At 33.0% G+C, this 20,102-nt stretch overlaps 1 protein-coding gene across 2 annotated transcripts in view; it reads left to right on the top strand.

Moving 5' to 3' along the window:
* The window catches only part of LOC126748226 (secretory carrier-associated membrane protein 1), a 73,358-nt gene that overhangs the window by 28,267 nt on the left and 24,989 nt on the right, over window positions 1–20,102 (top strand). For both annotated transcript variants that reach the window (XM_050457314.1, XM_050457315.1), the window contains 4 exons: window positions 537–668; window positions 12,147–12,354; window positions 12,865–13,111; window positions 13,524–13,650. In XM_050457314.1, coding sequence (XP_050313271.1) covers window positions 537–668; window positions 12,147–12,354; window positions 12,865–13,111; window positions 13,524–13,650 — 714 coding nt within the window. The remainder of the gene's footprint in view (window positions 1–536; window positions 669–12,146; window positions 12,355–12,864; window positions 13,112–13,523; window positions 13,651–20,102) is intronic.

Raw genomic sequence — 20,102 nt, 5'->3', positions numbered from 1 at the left:
TGATGCTTTAAAATTCGTTAAATTTGAATGATATCTATGAACACCCTGCATACGGCAGAAAAAAAACATTTAGTTCAATCCTCCATTCTTCTACAATCCGAATTTAACTTAATATTGACATTAAATTCACATTTCTGATGTTAAGATAAAATTAAATAATGTAGTGATTTTTTAATTTTGTTTTGTAAAAAAAATTATTGCAGTCATACTGCCCATGACAAAGTAGCCATATTTAGCCCATATACTAAGGTGGCCCCAAAAATTAAATAAAAAGAATGGCACTCCATTTAAAAAAATGCCGCTCTTATCGACACACTTTTTTAAAGCACTCTGTATATTTCAAAAATTTTTTAGCCTTGCGCTATCACGTATCAGAAAATTTTTAAGATGTTAGAAAATTTTAACCTTTTTTTAGGCTCAATGGAAGACCGACGCACAGTTTCAGGACTCTATATGTCGAAAACAGCAAACCTTTCAGTAATCTGACAAAATCTGTTTGTTTCATTTCATTAGTTCATTTCATTCTGTTTGTTTAGTATAGAGCACCACCTGTGTCAAATAGTGGCCCAGCCATCATGCAACCCTCAGAGGAGCCACCAACTTATACACAAAGTGGGCAGCAGGTGATTCGACAACCAAAACCCATAATTGATACTGAAGAACTACAGGTAAAAAGTTAATCATAAGGTTTTAAGCTTATACTAAATGATTCTTAGGCAGCATAAGCCCATACCAAAGTAGACCAATCACAAGCCAAGTAGGTTAACCCTTTACATAATAATTTGCCATAAGAATGATAACGATTGGGCTCTATGTGCTTAGACAAAGTCGTTTGGCATTGCCATTATGTACTGTAAAAAAATCATCTGAAACAATATAATAAAAAAAAATATATCTATCTGTGAGGTAAAGATTGTTAATCAGCAATACCGAGTTTCGCAAAGGAATTTATTTATTTTAGGAGCCTGACATATTTTTCAGCGAAGTTGTCAAATTAAGCCACTACATACATAATTATTATTTTTTATTATCTCTTAAAGCATCAAATTTCATTTGCAGATCTCAACCGGTTTCAGAGCAATAAATACATTGTTAGTTTGTAAGAAAAATTTGTAAAAAACACTCCGTATCTCGGAAAACGAAGCTTTTGCGGAAGCATGTTATATAATAATAATAATAATAATACTTCTTTATTTGCTCATATACATCCAACAGCTTAGCATCGTCAAAAAGTATAGACTGTCAAACGCCAATAATACAGTGCATAAAGGGAGACATTAATCTATCAGACTTTTACCTACATAACATAGCAAATGAAAAAAACTTACATTTTGTTCACAATATAAAACAAAATGCAATTTTGGTTCGCATCAGAAATGCTCACAAGTATGTATGAAACATTTGTTATACAGGTATGAAAGTATAATATTCGATCAATTTTGATAGACTAGGTTAAAGACTATTGTAGAATTCGTCCAATGAGTATGGACAGATCTCCAAAATCAGGTTTTTCGTTACTTGCTTAAATCTATTTAAATGTAGTTGTTTTGTGGTTTTGGGTATTGCATTAAAAAGTTTTATGGCATTAGTCATATAGCCCTTATGGGTCAGACTAAGCCGGTGTTGTGGAAGTAAGAGATTTCCCCCATGTCTGGTGTCATATAAGTGCCTACTATTTACTGTGCTAAATCTAAAAGAGTGTGTTCTAGCAAACATCAGACATTGGTGAATGTATAGGCCAGGCATTGTCATGATTTTTAAATTTTTGAATAAAGGTCTACAACTATCTATTGGTTGTAGACCGAGTGCCGATTTTTGCAACTTAAATGCTCTCTGCCAGTCAGCCGAGTTACCCCAAAATAACAGTCCATATGACAACTTTGATTGAAAAAGTCCCATATACGCCGTTCTACATAGTACTGAAGGCGCCAATTGAACAATTCTGCGCAACAGAAAAAGAACCGAAACGAGAGTTTTATTGCTAGATCTGTTATATGTCTCTTCCATGATAATTTATTATCTAGATAAACACCCAGAAATTTGATCGCGTCTATTCTCTGATGTCTTTCCCTTAAAGAGAAATTAACCACCTCTGTTTTATTTAGATTCAAGCATAGGTTATTGTCAGCAAACCATGCTTTTAACTTGTGAAGTATTGCACTAGTTCCATTCTGTAGGGAAATCAGATCTGAATGCCGACTGAGAAGAGTTGTGTCATCCTCATATTGTACAGACATCACCTCTGAGAAGTGGGCGGGTAATTCATTTACATATATGCCCTGAGGCACCCCTGTTGTTATTGGAAGTATGGAGGATGTTCTTCCTCCACAAGTCATCATCTGCTGACGCTCACAAAGGTAGGACTGGATAAGTTCCAGGCAAATACCCCGGATACCATAAAAATCCAACTTGCTCAACAAAATATTATGCGAGACACAGTCGAAAGATTTTGAGAGGTCGCAGAAAATTGCACCCACTGTCTTGCCTCCCTCAAATGCATTAACCAGGTAGTCTACCATTACCCTGAGTGCATCAGCAGTGGATCTTCCTTTTCGAAAGCCAAACTGCGCTGGTGAAAGTAAATTATGTTTATCAAAAAAAGATATGAGACGTTGGTTTAGACAGAGATCAATGGGCTTGGATAATATCGGTATTATTGATATGGGTCGATGATTTCCTGGATCATATTACCCTCATATTACCCTTTTTAAATATAGGAACAACTTTACTTATTTTAAGCTTTTGTGGAAATGTACCAGATGAAAAACGTTTGTTTATTATTAGAGATAGTGGTAGTGCAAAACCATTTGCAAGTTGTTTTAATATTTTATAGCTCAAACCAAAGATGTCTTCAGCAGAACTATCACTTAAACTTTTTAAAAGATCAATGACCTCTATTTCGGTAACAGGTGAGAGAAATACTGTTGAATTGTTATGTACATATTTTGCTGTAAATTGTACAGGGTCATTAGATGTTTGAAGTGTATTTGTAATTGAGTCAGCTATATTCACAAAGAATTTGTTGAACTCATCGGGAGTTACATTACATTTCGAATTACTAGGATCATTATTTTTTGTTTCTTTAATGATGTTCCAGATGGTTTTGGATTTGCTATGACTATTTCCTATTTTGTTTGTATAATACGAGTGTCTCGCTTGTTTTATTTTAGTTTTATATTCCTTTATACGAATTTTTAGCCATTCTGAGAGATGTAGAGTACTGTTATGTTTATTTAAGGTAGAAAAGAAGTTTAAGTTATCTCTCATCTCTTCAGTTCAATATTAAACCATTTTTTTTTGTTTATTTGTGGTGAGGTCTATAATAGACATTAGAACACAAACAAAGAATTGTCGACGTTACAATTATCAAGTACCAACAACCAGTCAACGTTTAGTAATGAAGTAACACAGCGAGAAAATCTCTCTCCACAATACGGTCTGAACTCAAAGACCGTTGTGTGGGTGTTTTCAGTACTTTCATTTATTGATTCATATGTATTAGTAATAGCCGTATGATCTGACATATAAGTGTCCCATAGAGTACATTTACAATTAATTGCACAATTTGTAATGCAGTTATCAAGGCAACTACTTTTTGTGGTTTTTGAGACTCTAGTTGCGCTATTTACCAGGAATTTAAAGTCATATGTGCTGACAAGTTGGGTGAACTCGGCTGAAGTGAGGTTATCCGCAGGTAGATCTATATTAAAATCACCATAAATAAAGGTACGTTTGCGTCTATGGAATAAGAAATTTAGAACTGTATCAAGACTCTGAAAGAAAACGTCCAATTTACCTGATGGAGATCTGTAGACACTCAAAACTACAACCTGCAAGGCTTCAATCTCAGTCGCAACGACTTCAAAGTGTGTCTCTATTGACATGTTGTCTATAGTTGGGATCTTCTTTACAAGAAACGGTTCTCTGGTGTAGATAAGGACTCCACCTCCTCCTGCTTCAGTACAGCTGAAACTGTTGGATAGATGGAATCCAGGCAGAGAGTAACTTTCTACTCCTTGTTGAGGAAGCCAATGTTCTGATAGACATATTATATCAAAATTCTTGTTTTCAATCTAGATTTCCAACTCATCCAATTTTTTTGTCAAACTTCGGATGTTAAGGGACATCATTTTGAGATTGGAAGTCGGGTGCATGCGGTCAATTCCCTCTAATTCAGATTCTGGTTCAGATTTTTCCGTCCATCTAAAAAATTCTGTCCAAGTGAGAAGTTAAACCTTTCAAATGCAACATTCTTTGGCCAGAAGGAATTGCTGTAGATGGTATCCTTTAGTTCTGGAGTCACTCTAACCATAAACTTTTTTTGTCTGATTGATTTTGTTTCGGGATACACTGTTTAACGTAGACATAGGAAACTGTCATTATGTTTTCATAATTATTTAACTGACTATGCCTCGACTATTCACGGTGGCAATAAACACATACAATTAACCACTTGATAATTGGATATTCATCAAATATCAAGAGATAGAGTAATATAAGTGCGTGAATAATCCATATTTCGATCCACCTGTTTTCGGTCGGAACTAAATATTAAATTTTTTTTTTCTTAATAGGTATACTAATTTAGTTGCTTAGAAATTCAAAATTATTTGGTTTTTAAAATAAAGTTTTACAATATGTTGGTTAACTAAAAACTTTATGTAATTATAATATATGTTTGTAAATTTAGTTATTAGGCTTTTTGACATAGAGTATTTAAAAGAACAGTGAGGAAGTCACGCTGGCCAGAGCTGCTCAACCTGAAATATTATAAATTGAGGAAGACATTTTAAAAATATTCAAAAACAACCCAACAATGAGTACTAGAGCCATACCAGCTCAAGTTGAAGTTTCTCATAATAAAGTGTGGAAGACAATAATACGTCAAGAACAGTATTATCTTTATCATTATCAACGGGTACAAGCGTTACAACCTAAAGATGATAATAGTTGTATTTTACTAGTGGCGTTTAGAACAGTTCCGCAGAAATCAAGATTTTACGAAATTAATTTTGTGTACAGGCGAGGACAGATTTGCACGAGATGGAGTGCAAAATTTTCAACAATCATGTTTGGGCAATAACTCTCTTATTATGGAACTAGCTATATTGATGATTTTTGGTATATTAACGTCTTTTGACGAGTTCTAAAAGGTGTTAAAAGAAATGGCTCAACTTTGAGAACAGCCGGTATTCAGGTTTGTTATTTTTCATATTTCATTTGAATAGTATTTCTTACTTTTTAAGACATGTAGTTAATTTTACGCCTGTTAGATTTGTTAGGATTGGCAAGGGTGTTTTTATGCTCGATAAAATCACATTTAACTTAAGATAAAACTGCTGTATTGATAAGAAAAGATGATACAAAGTTGTGAAAACGCTAGCACAGATGTAAATAGCTCCTTATAGACGTAGGAGCAGATGTAGGAGCTATTTACATCTGTGACGCTAGTCCGAGAGTAGCATTGTGGGGGGTAGCGAACTTGAAAAGTTCAAGGGCAAATAGGATTTGGCCCGTCCACCGCAGGCAAGATATCTCTCCTCCCTCCAGTGTTCTTGCTCTGAAAGTCGCCCAGGCGACTTTCAGAGGACTGGCCTCGACAAAAAATAGTAAGGTATCTCGTATCGATACCGAAAGCTATGCCGAGTTAGTGAAGGTACCCGTCAACGTTGCTGCTGCCGCACCACTCGTTTCTGATGTTCGTGTAATTGGCTGGGGGATAGTCAAACTGGTCAAAAACGGGTGCCTTTTTCACGTCAATCAACTAATCAGCTGATTGCATCAGATGATAATGCTGTTAAAAACCGAGGAGAAAAAATAAACAAACTTGGAAACCATATTAAGACTCTTTCCAAATATGCTGAAAAATCAGATAATGGACTTGTTCAAGCCAGGTAAAGATTTAGAAAAAGGCTTTGTAATGCCAAAGCACATTCGGATAGTCTGATTGCAGGAGGCGATTGCAAAGTATGGCTATATGTAAAATGTGTGAAAAGGAACTGCACTGCTATAATCCAAGATTATCTACGGAAAAAACCCGGATTTAAACAACTTCCTATACAAGTCAAGTTATTACAGCGCCACTGGACAAGAAAGGCGAAATGTATGATCCCAATTTATTTCGTCGGCCACAGTTTGTTGGGGTTATATTATTTGAGGTTTTATTTCTCAAAATATAAGTCAATCAGCGGTAGTGATTTTTTTTAGTTTAAAATTGAATGTCCATGTTTCTATTATTCAAAATAATCATCCATTACTCTCAAAGAGACTTAAGTATATGAACAAAGGAGGGAGAAAGTAAACTCAAAGTCTAAGTCTCATAAATCAAGCGTCTATTTTAGGTTACGCGTTTCGCCGTATTAGGGCATCGTCAGACCTATCTAAATACAAAAGCCACACACTTCACACTAACCTCAATAAAAAATATAAAATAAAATGAGTTTACACCATCAATAACGATACACGATTCAAAGTCTCACTTTTCTGGTTTTGTAGTTTTACTTGCTGGCTATCACATACACTGCAAGTATCTTTTATTGGAGGCTTTCTTCTTAAATTGAAATTTTCATAAAATATTTTCTTGTAGGTACTTAAACTAACAAAAGGATTATTTTCAGGCAAGTATAGTGAATGCATTTTTGGAACTGAAAGATCAGGGTTTAAGTACTTTGCATCTGATTTTTCCCTAGTGTAATGCGATATGTAGGTTGGGAACATAGCTATGTGACCAAGAACAGCATCCTTAGTAATTTCGGATATTTTATTTAAACCTCCTGATTTCTTGCCTCTTTTATCTTTAATGCAATCATTATTTAATTTTTTTACTGCAGTATGAATTCTTTTTGTTGAGATTTGATATGTTTTAATGAACATTTCTCGACATACATTTTTATTTCCTAATTTATAAACTCTTGTGTAACCTCTTTTCAGACTGTTAGGAACTCGTTTTCTTTTGATTTCATTAACTTGCTGCTAACTGTTGCTGCTAAAAATGCTGTTTGAACATCATAAGATCGTAAATCCCAAAAATTCAGCTCGTTTTTGTTGGTCAACTTTTTCCTGACATTTCATTTTGCAGTTGCATTCAACATCTATAAAAGTTTTTGATTCGACTCGTCTTCCTGTTACTGAATGTGGCAAGTTTTTAAGAGAAGAGTCCTTTAATTTTTTTCGTAGTTTAAAAGTTTGCTCTGGATATTTCCTCTTTCTTCCTTTCTTTGGCCTCCTTTCACCATTTTCCTTAACACTTTTTTAACACTAGTTTTTCCTTTTTGCGTATTACCACTAAAGGGTAATCCTCTTCTGAATCTGAAGAGGTAGTAATAATCTGTCTTTCAGGCTGTGAAATCTCTTCATTACTTTGATCAGATGCTTCATTATTGTTTTCAGATTCCTGCAAGAGAACATTAAAATAGAAATAAGTTGTTACGCTTTTAACTACCCTTTATCTTACTACTTAAAATGTTAAACTTCAAAACTTACATCTATGTAACCTTCAGTATCTTGAAGAATAGCCACGTTAGAAGATTGACCACAATAATTTTCATAGGAGGTATCCAAGTTATTTGCATTAATAAGATAACTTGATACCTCATAATTCTTGTCTGGCACACCATCTTGGTTTATCAAGAGTGTATTATTGCAAATAGTATCGTTATTGGTAGCAACATTAAATTTGTTGGCAGACAAATCACTAGTTTCCTACAAGAAAGCATTAATTTAAAATGATGATCAACAATCTATAGTAAAAATAATGTTAGAGGATCGTCTTTCTAAATAAAGCTAATTTTATTGCACATTTAAAACGACAAAATTGGATTAGTTCCCAAAAATTCCTAAACAAATCAGGAAGACATTATCATGGTATATTTTTAATAGTTTTCGAAACCTAAGGTAAAAAATATTAAAAGTGAAATTAAGAAACTAAACGAACAAATATTTTACTTTTATTTTATATTATATTTTATCTGTCGTGTTTATGTAGCGACCTTAAGAACTAAATTATTTTTTTACTTAGGTTTTTCTCTGCAATTTGACTTATCTCAGTTTGGTTAGGTGAAATATTTTCTTTCAAACTCCTGCTATTGCTAATGTCATTGTAGTCCAAAATGTCGATACTATTGACTGGTAAAACTTCAACTTTCTATAAAAAAGTGACAAATAACTATGTACTATATTAAATTTAAATACTCCTTAATTAAACTTTTAAATTTACTTATTACTTACTTGAAAACTACTGCGGGCTAATTCCACTAACTTTTCACACCTGGTAAGATTTCTTTTCAACATTTTGATAAAAAAATTCTTAAACCATCAACCACCAACAAAAAAAACTGCAGCACTTACACTGAACAAAATAATATATAAACCACACAACAGAATAATAACTTTGAGGTTTCTAACCTCATACGGGAAGAACCAAACGCCGCATATCGATGTCTATAGATTATCTAAACAGAACCAGTCGCTTGGATCGGTTTAGATAAACAAGGAAACTGTGTTTAGTTGAATGGCGTTTGGTCCATCTGCTCATAGATGGCGCCACGGGTATTATTTTTATATGGGTATTTAGCAAAATACGGGTAACAGATAAACAGGTCGCTTGGTGCCATTTGCTCAATTTAGTCGTTTTGGCGCTTGGTTCCCTTTAGATAAGCGGTAGCCATTTATAGGTAATTTTATACGGCGGTATTATATTTCTAATCAGTCTCTAGAAATGCACTGTGACGTGTACTGTACAATCTGATAAATTCAAATTGGTGATAATGACTTGTTACAGGCCACCTCTGGTCATTTTGATCAATTTATGAATATACTAGAAAATGCATTACAGATTTTCGACACTCTTAAATATAAGCTTATAGTAAATAGCAAATTAAATATTCACTTTTTGTTAATGGAAAACAAAGCAGATAGACTTCTGGATTTAGTTGTTGAAACTTATGGCGTTTCTCAAAGCAATTCTTCCCAACTCATGATGATTGGAAGAATGCATTGGCAACATTTTTTGCGAATATACCATTTTTAGAACCGTTGAGCTATGCTTATAATATTTCGGATTATGTGGCATTACTATTTGAATATCATTTTTTCTTATTGAAAGACAACCCAATTTGTGACCTTACATACAACCTTTTACTACAAGGGGCACGTTTGAATTCTTTAACCTCCCGTCTATATATAGATTACATTTACCGTCCCTAATAGATTACAACTATTACAAGTCAGGCCACTCGAGCGACTCTGAAAAATGCCCTCTCCTGCCTCCGTTCCTGGCTTCCCATAAAAGCGGCCTTAAGTTTTCGCATATACCTTAATACGCCCTTGTGGTGCAGTACGTTTCTTGAAAGCCTTTTCCATATGGAATTTTCTCTTTAAGCTTTGGAAAATGAATCACATTTTTAAAAGTTGATTTTGTTTGATATAATTTGTTATTTTTTTTAGTAAGTCCCATTTCTTTTGATCAAGATTATCGAAGATGCCTAAGGTAATTTTTAAAGTACCAGTTTGTCCTTTGTCACGGCCTGTTTTGTGAGGCAATCCACCTTTTCGTTTACCTTAATTCCTATATGACTAGGGATCCATAGAAAGGAAAAAGTTTCGTTTCGTTTTATAGCTGTAGTCAGGAGATCTATAATTTCAGGATTAATGCTTTTGGACCTATCGATTGTAAGGAGCTTAATGAGTCACTTATAATTATAAATTTTTCCTGGTTTAGAGTCGCGTATTCGATCCTTTCTTTCTTTAAAAGCCAGGAGTTCGGCACAAAAAACTAATGTTATAGGGTTCAATTTTAACATTAAAGAGAATTATTTTGAGCACACTGCTACACCTGATGAAGGGTCTTTGTCTTGCCGATGATTCGTTCTTTAGGAGACAAAATTGTCTTCTATTTGCTAATGGTGTAGTAGAAGGTTATTGATTGCAAACTTTGACCCGGAAACGTTCGCAATTCCCCAGTAGATAGTCTGTGTTTGTGATTAATTTGTATTGGATCTAAGATTTTCTTGTAAGGTAATCTCGCAGAATCATAAATAAAATATCCATAGTCCAGTGTGAAAATAATTATAGAGATATAGATCTTCATTAAAGTGGTATATTTTAGCCGTAGGAAGTAGCCTAGATAGGACGCGAAGAATCTAAGATTAAGTATCTTAATTTAAGGCTGTTCTTTTTTTAAGATAATTAAAGTGTTCCAATATATAACCAATTCAGTTTGTCGTCAAAAATCAAACTTAGGAATTCTTTTTTGCATATATGTATTATATAGTACTTCTGTGGGGAGAAACTAAAACCTGTCTTCATAGTCCATTTATGTAAGTTGGTTAAGCATATTTGAATAACGTTTTCACCAAAGACGAGAGGTAAATCAAAATATCATCCGCGAAAATTCTGTACGTAATTTGGGTTGGAATAAAGTCTGTCAAATAATTCATAGAAATTATGAATCGGGTTGTGCAAGTACGTAGCTCTGCGAGATTACGTTTTTCAGTTCAAGAGTATTTCAGAAACATTTTTCAGGTAGTACTTAAGTACAATTTTAACAATCAGTCTACGATCAGATAAATAGCTCTTGAACCAGGATAATAAAGGTTAATCAATACCAATAATTTTTAGTTTATGCAACAAAATATTGTGAGGTACCTTGTCGAATGCCTTGGAGGAATCTGTGTATATTGTATCCACTTGATTTCCCTTCTCCAAGGCATCCAACAAAAAGTCCACCTGAGTAAGAAGGTTCAGCTCCGTAGATTTGCGTGGTCTAAGTCCAAACTGCTGATCAGTTAGTAGAGGTTCAAGAGCAGGGGTGATAATGTCACATACTAAGCTTTCAAAAACTTTGGGAACTGCACTGAGTATAGTGAAAAGACGAAAGTTGGTAGCAGTGATTTTGTCGCCCGACTTATGAATAGGCTTTAGGAAACTCTCTTTCCAATAGTCTGGGAACATTCCAGTTCGAAGGGACAGATGGAATATATGGTATAAGGGTCTGGACAGATTAAAGCTAATTTTTTTTAAGAATAAAGTAGACACACCGTCTGGTCCAGGACCCTTGTTAATATTCAAGGATGAGAGTAAATATATCAGATATTCTAATGCGAAGGTGAGGGATATAGGTATCGGATGCAGATAGTTCATGAGTGGGGACGTTAACACTATGGTGTGAGTATACTGTAGAAAAATAATCAGAAAACATTTTAGCAATCTTCTCTTCAGCACAACTTGTCCCGTCCAAGTATCTCAGTGTATTTGTAAAAGAGCTATTTTTCCTTTTATGATTAACAAATAACGAAATTTTTTTTATGTTCTTTTATGTTATTATCTCAAACCCTGCCAGGTGGTCTATTGTAGATCCGTGGTAAACCGTGGTACGAAAACCATACTGGTTTTGCATCAACATGTTCTTTGCTTGCTTCTACAGGTATGACAATTGTTAACCAATTTTTTCTGGTATTTTGCACCTATCTGGCTTTTGGCTTCTCCTGCTTTATGACTCGGAGCCAGAGTAGCGAGTCTCCAGCTATTTGGCAAGATATTTTTCTTCCAAATGAAATTTAAAAAAAATTAGGATAACTTCCAAAAATTTATTTGGGGTATTAGAAATCGGAGGAATAAGAGTTCCACCTGGGTTCTGAATTTCTAGCTACTTAAATGGAGTTTTTTACTTGTTTCATGGAGAATAGAAGGATGTGCCTGATGTAGTGTGGGACTCCGTGCCCGGTTCCCCACTTAAACTTCCCTGTTTCGCTGGTTGGTATCAGTTTGTTGTCTGCTCTGTTACAGTTCTGTTATGCCCATAGATTTACTCCAACATGTTCAGTTCTATTGCTTCTAGTAAGTACAGTATTTCGCCCAGTGGTGTGGTTTTTATCCCCTCTGGTGAGGGTTTGGTTTCGCCCAGGACTCTCGTGCTGGTCATAGACTATGAAGAGTGGTTTCTTTCTCTTCCTCACAACCTCTACATAGCGGTGTCTGTTTAATCGAATACCTTTAAGCCGCTTAAAATACTCATTACCTTTTTTCTCCATTACTAAGCACGAGAAATCTTATGCGTACGTATTTACTTAATTTGTTTATTAAAATGTTTGCTTTGGAACAGAATGAGATCAAAATGTTCAGATCACTAAAATTAGGTTTTTTTTCAGAGGCGACAGGAAGAACTGGAAAGAAAGGAACAAGAATTAGCTAGAAGGGAGGAAGAAATGCGACAATCATCCTATAATGTTAGGCGTAACAACTGGCCTCCATTGCCTGAGCAATGCTGTTTTCAGCCATGTTTTTATCAAGATATTCAAGTTGATATTCCTTTAGAATTTCAAAAGATTGTTCGACATTTGTACTATCTTTGGATTTGTAAGTAACAGTTTTTTTGGAATATTATGAGTATAACAAATACTAAAGTCTATATAGGGTGGCTCATCGAAAATAGTCCAGCAAGGTTTACGGCTTTGAATGTAAAAAGTTAAAAAAATACTCGAAACTATAATTTTTTGTTTCCAAGTGAACATATTTACACATAAATTCCCCCACTATAACTTTAATTTTTTAAGGGGGCGATATTTTTTACCCTTATTTTTGTAAATGGAAATACCCATGCCCATAATATTAACCCATGCATATAATATTTAATGCCCTTTCAAAAGATATATTCTTTTGTATTTGGAAAAAAAAATTAGTTGAAGAAATAAATAGTAATGTATTTTATGTGCAAATATGTTTTCCTCAAACTGTTTTTTGTATACGCGTCCGAGGATTTTTTAAACTTCGCGTTTAAAATATAAGCCGTAAACCTTGCTGGACTATTTTCAATGAGCCACCCTGTATATAAAATATTTCAAAACAATCAATTTTTTTATTTTTTAGTCCATGGTATAGTTATGCTGGCAAACACACTCGTAGGCCTTATCCTTAAGAACTTTACGGTAGTAGGTGTGGGATTACTGTATACGTTGCTATTTACACCATTTTCATATCTTTGCTGGTTTAGACCAGCATACAAAGCATTCCGTTCCGACTCGTCATTTAATTTTATGGTGTTCTTTTTTATTTTCTTCTTTCAATTCGTAGTCACTACAATACATGCTGTTGGAATACCCGGCTCTGGAACTATGTAAGTTTTTTTTTTATTATATGATGGGTGGTGTCAACGATATTACTAGCCGAGCGATAATTTCGTCAGGAAAATTTAAATAATTTTAAAATCTGAAAATCTAATTAATATTGGGAGACCCTGTATATATTTAAATTTTTCGAACAAATTTAAAAAATAATGCGTTTTATTAAAAAAACTTTTCCAATTTTTCTAAAATTATTGCAGTTATTCAAACGTATAAACTCGCTTTTTCTTGTTGATTTCTTTGAAAAAAGCAAGTTGATATCGCTTCTGGTTTAACAGGAAGTGATATTAAATTGTTTGATATGTTATCGCTTGGTTAGTAATATCTTAGCCCACGGTGTCAACCTGTATAAATGTAATTCCATTTTTATGTAGATTTTTTTTAAATCTATCTTATAATTTTTAGAGGTATAATTATGGCCATAGACAGTTTTTCCACAACAGCATATGGCGTCGTGTCAGGAATTTTTGCAATCTCAGTTGCATTGGGATTTACGTTTTGTGCAGGGGCAGATTTATTTATGATTTCAAAGGTATGTATATGTATTTAGTAAAATATATTTTTATTTACTTGCAAACATTTAAACGTTGTGGGCTGAATAAAGCTGGTCGCTTATTCGGCTTATATCCGCTGTTAAAGAGAAGGCAGTGTTGCCATTATACTAACTAAAGCGTAATCGTTTAAAATATAACATAAGTTTTAAACTCTATTATTTACTCCAAAAAGCTTTTACTAGAACGAGGTACTAAAATTATAGTCCCTTAGAACAAATTCAAACTTCAGTAATGTAATCATAGGTCATAACAAATCTCCTTGAGGTTTAATTAAGTATACAAAATCTTTCTGCTATCCTGACACAGACAATACATACAGTGCTTTCATTTCAAAACGATCCACCCTTAATAACTTTCGTTCTGATATACAGGGGGACGTTTAATTATGTATTTACTGAAGTTCTGTCAATCACCTCCTCACCTCCAGCTAACCTCACTTTAATATGTCAAATAAGAACCCCCATCGTGTGATTCATCATAGTAAGCAGCGTAAAATTCTCTATTCAACGGTACCAAAAAAAAAAACGAAATCGGTAAATGTGTAAGCAAATAGTTAGCGAAAATGTCTAGAAATAATGAATATTTTATTTACGCCAAACTTTGGTATGTCAAATGGCTACCCCATGGTGTGATACATTATTTTAAAGGGCATTTATTATGCTATCAATGGTTGTAAAAAAAAAATTGATTTACCAAGAAGCAATTAAGTGTAAATCGGTAGGGTAGAAAAACAAATTTAATTAGTTTAACAAATTTATTTTATTAAATGTTCAAAATGCGCGCCGTTATTAGCAAGACAATAAAAAAGCCTATTTTTAAACTCCTTACGAACATTGGCAAGGGTCTGCCCGCTAATTTCTCAGCATTCTTGAAATATTCAATTTTTTAAATTCTCAATACTCTCAGCATATCATGTATAATCATGCATAATCCCCCTGTATATCTAATTTGACGTGTTTTTTTTTTTTTAGAAAGTTATTAAGGGTGGATCGTTTTGAAATGAGAGCACTGTATATGACAATGGATATAATTGAGTTACCGACCATATAAATTTTTGTCGCGGCCAACTGACTAATAAATTTTAATTTCTTGCCATTGATTCTGTTGGTAATAAATTACATATTGCTCTGTGTCTGATAAGTTTTAAACTCTCAACTTTTAACGTAAATATATAATGTAATATAAAAGTAGAATAGCTGTTGAAACATGTTTATGTATTTTTCACTTGCAATTGTGTTTTTACACATTTTGATGGAAAATAATATAACCCACTTGTCATTTTTTGACACAATGTAAGAAAATATATTTTTAATTTTGAAATGAAGTGCAATGAAGTTAGAAATGTTAAATTTAGGTTAATCAACCATGTATCAGTGTTTTGTTTTTTATCTGATATACATAAATTTTCAAAAAGGGGAAATATTTGTTTTTGGCATTTAATAATTTTTAAATGATATTGGGTTAGAAAAAATTACTTCTTAGATTAGATTTTTTTAAACATATCAACGCCAACAAATAAGTTCACAGGAAGAAAATAACTAAATAAGATATAAACAGTTATAACATAAATGAAGTTGTTTCCGTTATTATCTTATTTGTAATAAAATCAAATAAAAAATTGATTATTAAAAAAAATAACGTCATAATTGAATTTTTTGCTATTAAAAAGTTTACTATGTATTTAATTTGACATTTAAGTTGTAAAAGAAGTTATAAAGTGCTCAATAAAAAAGAAAAAAAAGACCAGTCTAAATTTACTATATAAAATGAGTTTAAGGAAGGACTTAAAAGAAGTTAGAAGCATTAAAAAATGAATTAAACAAAATACATTTAGGACTGGAGCAGATGATAATAAAAAAAAGCCCGTCTTAGGCTACAGTGTGCAAACTCTCACGAGATGTGTAAAAACATTTAATTGCTGTTGAATATATGCCAATTATCTCCTCCAAATGACGAGAATGGCTTATATTCAGCCATACATAACGAGACGGTTTCATACTTATGTAAGCATTCAGGACATTCACTTAAGAGCTTCGTTTTTCAGTTAGATACTTCAAAGCGGGGCTAAACGTTATCTCGCTACTCGCACTGTCTAAAAAACTGTAATTTTGAACTATTATGATCACAGAGTAGTTAAATAAGCAGATGTTCACCAGATTTAATTTTAAATATGACAAATACATTGTTCTTGCCATTATTCAGTTCTCGCCATTTTTTCTTTTATTAAGCTGATCATCTGGGTGGATCCAAAATAAATTATGGAGAATGTTCGTAAAATATTTCCAAATCTTAATACAAAATGGGATGCCAGGTGTGCAAAATAGAAAAAAAAATATTTTAAAAACTGATGCTGCTGATATATCTGGCAGATGTTGAATATTCTCTGCGTAATTAATATTCCAGGCATATTGCAATATTTTGTCAAGTGAAATATAGGTGGCATATTCCACTGTGGCGTCTGGGGTATCGCTAGAGAAACTGGATGAAACTGTGTTATGTGGTGAACGATGGTGCTTTACATGAGAATTTACTGATAAACCTCCTAGTTTTAAATGCAAGAGATGTGTGCATCCACCTACCAATTCTGCCTAGATAAGCATGGCTTATACTGAGGGGGTACTTCTTACTGAAAGAACTTCAAGGTGGTTCGATTGCGGCGATTTTGCTTTTTAACTCCTGAAGTATCTGGTTTTACTTCATTTAATTTACAGCTTAGATTCAGTAGTTAAAGAGTTATTGGTTTTTTCAGATTTGGGAATAATTAGTTGTTGTGAAAGGTATGCTTGTCATCGTTGGTAGCGATAAATTCATTGACTTTTAGTGAACTTAATGATTCTAAGAACTTACCTTTTTCTGAAGCTACAATTTTAAGGACAACTTCCGTCTTTGGACGAACAAATAACCAGTTATGTGAAGTGGGTAAATGGTTAACAACTGCTTGGTCAAGAAACACGTCATTTTGGTTACATATTGAAGTGTTTGTTATGGGACAGATCAGCTAGACTTCGCAAGGGCCGGATTTCTGGACATCTTGTATAATTTTTTCGAAAAAAAAGTACATAAAAACTCTAATGTTTAAACTACAGTGATATATAATAAAATGTACTAGACAAAACTGCCAAACAAGATAAACGTCTAAGAACTAGAAACTTTAACTACAAAATAGCAAAACAATACAAAAACTATAAAAATAATTAATACTTTACAACTTTACATGAAGATCAATATATACAGGCATCTGAGATAAAATACTTCACCCTGAAAATCTTGAAAAATAAATTGTTTAGCCGAACAGGTCAAATTGACTTCCGTTCGTCATTTTTTGAATGATGCATTTCCTGGCCGGAGAGCTACCGTAGAATGGCCTTCTAGATCCCCGATCTTACCCCTTTGGGTTTTCTTTATGGAGTCATCTAAAATCCAAAGTCTTTAGCACAAAGCCTGACTCCCCTGAAGATCTTCAATAGAATTGTTAACGAATGCCAGTTAATAATTTCCGAAATGTTTGCTAATGTTCGCAGACATGTTGAACAACATTTGTATGGAGGCCAACGAAGATTATTTCCAACATTTAATAGGTATTACATACTTTTTATTTTTTTAAATTTTATAAGGTTTATTTTTTATTCATATTTCTTGAGAAGTTGAGAACGAATTCATAATATAAATGTTCGGCCGTTTTTGGCTAATTAATTTATTTTTCAAGATTTTTAGAGTGGACTGTTTTGTCTCGGACACCCTGTATTTGTTCATTCAAAGAAACAGTTCTTAAATCTTTATTAAAATATAGTTGATTAAAATAAAGTTCAAACATCATGTAGGAAATTCTTTTAATGAAAAGTCTTTCTATTAAGTTTTGAAAACTTAATTAAATCACATTTCGAAAAAGCATACACCCAAAACTTTTGTAATTTATAATCAAAACATTAAAGTTGTTAATTAGTTATTAAACTAATTTAATAAATAAAATTATATGTAAGGCAAAATTATATAAAGGCAAAAAAGGAAAACAGGCCTACGTGACACATTTTTTAGAGATTTTTCTGTTGCTGTCGTCTAAGGATCAAACCCTTATGGATATACTTCTTTTCTCTTTTTTATATAAGACAAAAATGGTACATTTCTGGGAGGCATAGCGCTGCCTTAGTGTGCGATTTTATTTAAGCTTTTATAAAGTATAGAATTAAACATTTGACTTGCATTACATCCCTCTATTAAAATAAAATCCAAAAATTGTATCATACCATAATTGTATCTTGAAAAAACTTCCGGTATACATTTTATTTTTAACCTTCCGTAACCTTAAGAGACTTACGCTTGGAAAAATATGCGAAAAAAAGGGATCCATCATGCAATTTATTTTGTATAGAGAGCCCATTCCAAATCCCGAAAAACACCCCCAGACCATAACTGACCCCCAACAGTGCTTTACTGCTGGCCGAGTGTATTTCGGTAACAAACGGCTATTACGGGGTCGCCTTACATGACGAATCCCATCCGAACAAAACAAATTGTATTTAGATTCGTCACTAAACACACTCGTTTTCATTGATCCAAAGTTCAGCCCTTAGAACAATGAATGCCTAGAATAAGCCTGGCTGCAAACCATAGGCGAGGTTGTTTGAGTTCACCATATCTCAGACCAACTTTCAGATCAACTGTCCAATGATGAATGATGTCAGATCAACTTTCCAATTTTTCATTCAATATATTATTTAATATAATTTTCTTAATCCACTACATATTTTTTAATGTGTTGTACTTTGTAACATTGTACTCTTTAAAAGTTTCGTTTATTTGCTGACTAGTAATATATACTTTGAGAGTTATCAACAAATTTTTCAGAATAAAAAAAAAGATTCCTGACAAAAAAGAGCAACTTGGCAACGTAGAATACCTCTATGTTTACAATGCATGTATCCGAAGTTGCCACTTTATGTTGTTTTTCTAGATATTTTTTCAATCTGTGAAGCTAGCACCCGATCTATATCCAGCAACCAAAAAATCTAGAACGTAGCATAACCGTTTTGCCAGCAATCTATTTATAGTCCGCGCCCGATGTTATTTAATCGATATAATGCACGTATCTCCTGAAATTCCGTAGGAATTTTCATATTTTTTTGTCCAGATATTAACAATCAATAACTAAATCGATTTATAGTGGTTATAAACCTCTACAAACTAAAGCTTTTTTGTAAAAATTATTAAAAAAGTCGAATGTTAAAGAAATGAAAAAGGCTTCCAAAGGATTTGAATTAATCTTTTTTCTATAATAAATATCTAAACGCATTTGAGATGGTTGCAAACCTCTACAAACAAAAGAAAATTTTTTTGGTAAAGAGTTATTGAATTGTTAGATGTTAAAAAATATAAAGGGCTATGTAACTCCTAACGGCTATAAGGAAAAGTTTTATCCATATCCTTTGGCAGTTATAGCCATTTATAACATCTTACTCAATAATTTTTAATCAAAAAACCTTAGTTTGTTGCGGTTTATACCCACTATAAACCGATTTAGTTATCCATTGTTAATATCTAAAAATTATTAAAACTCCTTTGGAATTCCAGGAGGACGGCCATTATATTGATTAAATAATAATGGGCGCCGACTATAAATATGTTGCTGGCAAACGACATATGCTGCGCTCTCAATTTGGTTGCTGGATATCGACCAGATACTACCTTCATTTTTGCACACATTAATTTTGCGGCATTTCGGGTTCGAATAAACAATAAATTTGCTAGATTATAATAATATACTTAATTACACATTTTTATTAATACTTAATAGATACTTCACAAATATGCCGTCTTCTATAATATGATAACCTAGAAGGATGACACCATTGACACCTAACTCGCCTGTGAAAGGAACGATTTGAATTTCCATTTTTCCAATATATGAGACCCACTTCAGACTTCTTTATCATTTTTCAGAAAAATATTATGTTTTTAGTCTTCATATTAATTAAAAAACTCACTGAAACACTCAAAACATCCTTTTAATACTAATACTGAATTACGAATACTAATAATTACGAAAGGTGCACCATCCAAAAGTAAACAACGAGCGCAGTTGCCAAATACCTTTATTGCGAGAATATTTCTGGGCAAAATCTACAGCGTTGCTGCTGTGTGTGGAAATTTGGTGATTTAAAAAATCCAAATTAAAAATATTAATTATTATTAGAGTTTAATGTAAATATAGTGAAAACTAGTTTTGGTTATTAAACGAGTTTTACTCTTTCTTTGCTTTATATTAAAGAATGCAACTCAGTTTCTGCTAATTATAATAATTTATTATATCACTTTATTTTCTTCTGTTAAAATTGAGCAATTACTGGCAACATGGAATACTAAGTATGTTTATCAACAAAATATCCCCTGTGTAGATGTTGTGCTCAATCCAAAGTAGCCAGGAGAATTCCAA

The sequence above is a fragment of the Anthonomus grandis genome, chromosome 22 (assembly GCF_022605725.1).
Source record: "Anthonomus grandis grandis chromosome 22, icAntGran1.3, whole genome shotgun sequence".
Classification (NCBI taxonomy): domain Eukaryota; kingdom Metazoa; phylum Arthropoda; class Insecta; order Coleoptera; family Curculionidae; genus Anthonomus; species Anthonomus grandis.
The sequence above is the reverse complement of the archived record's forward strand: the minus strand, read 5'-3'. Positions and strand labels throughout refer to the sequence as shown.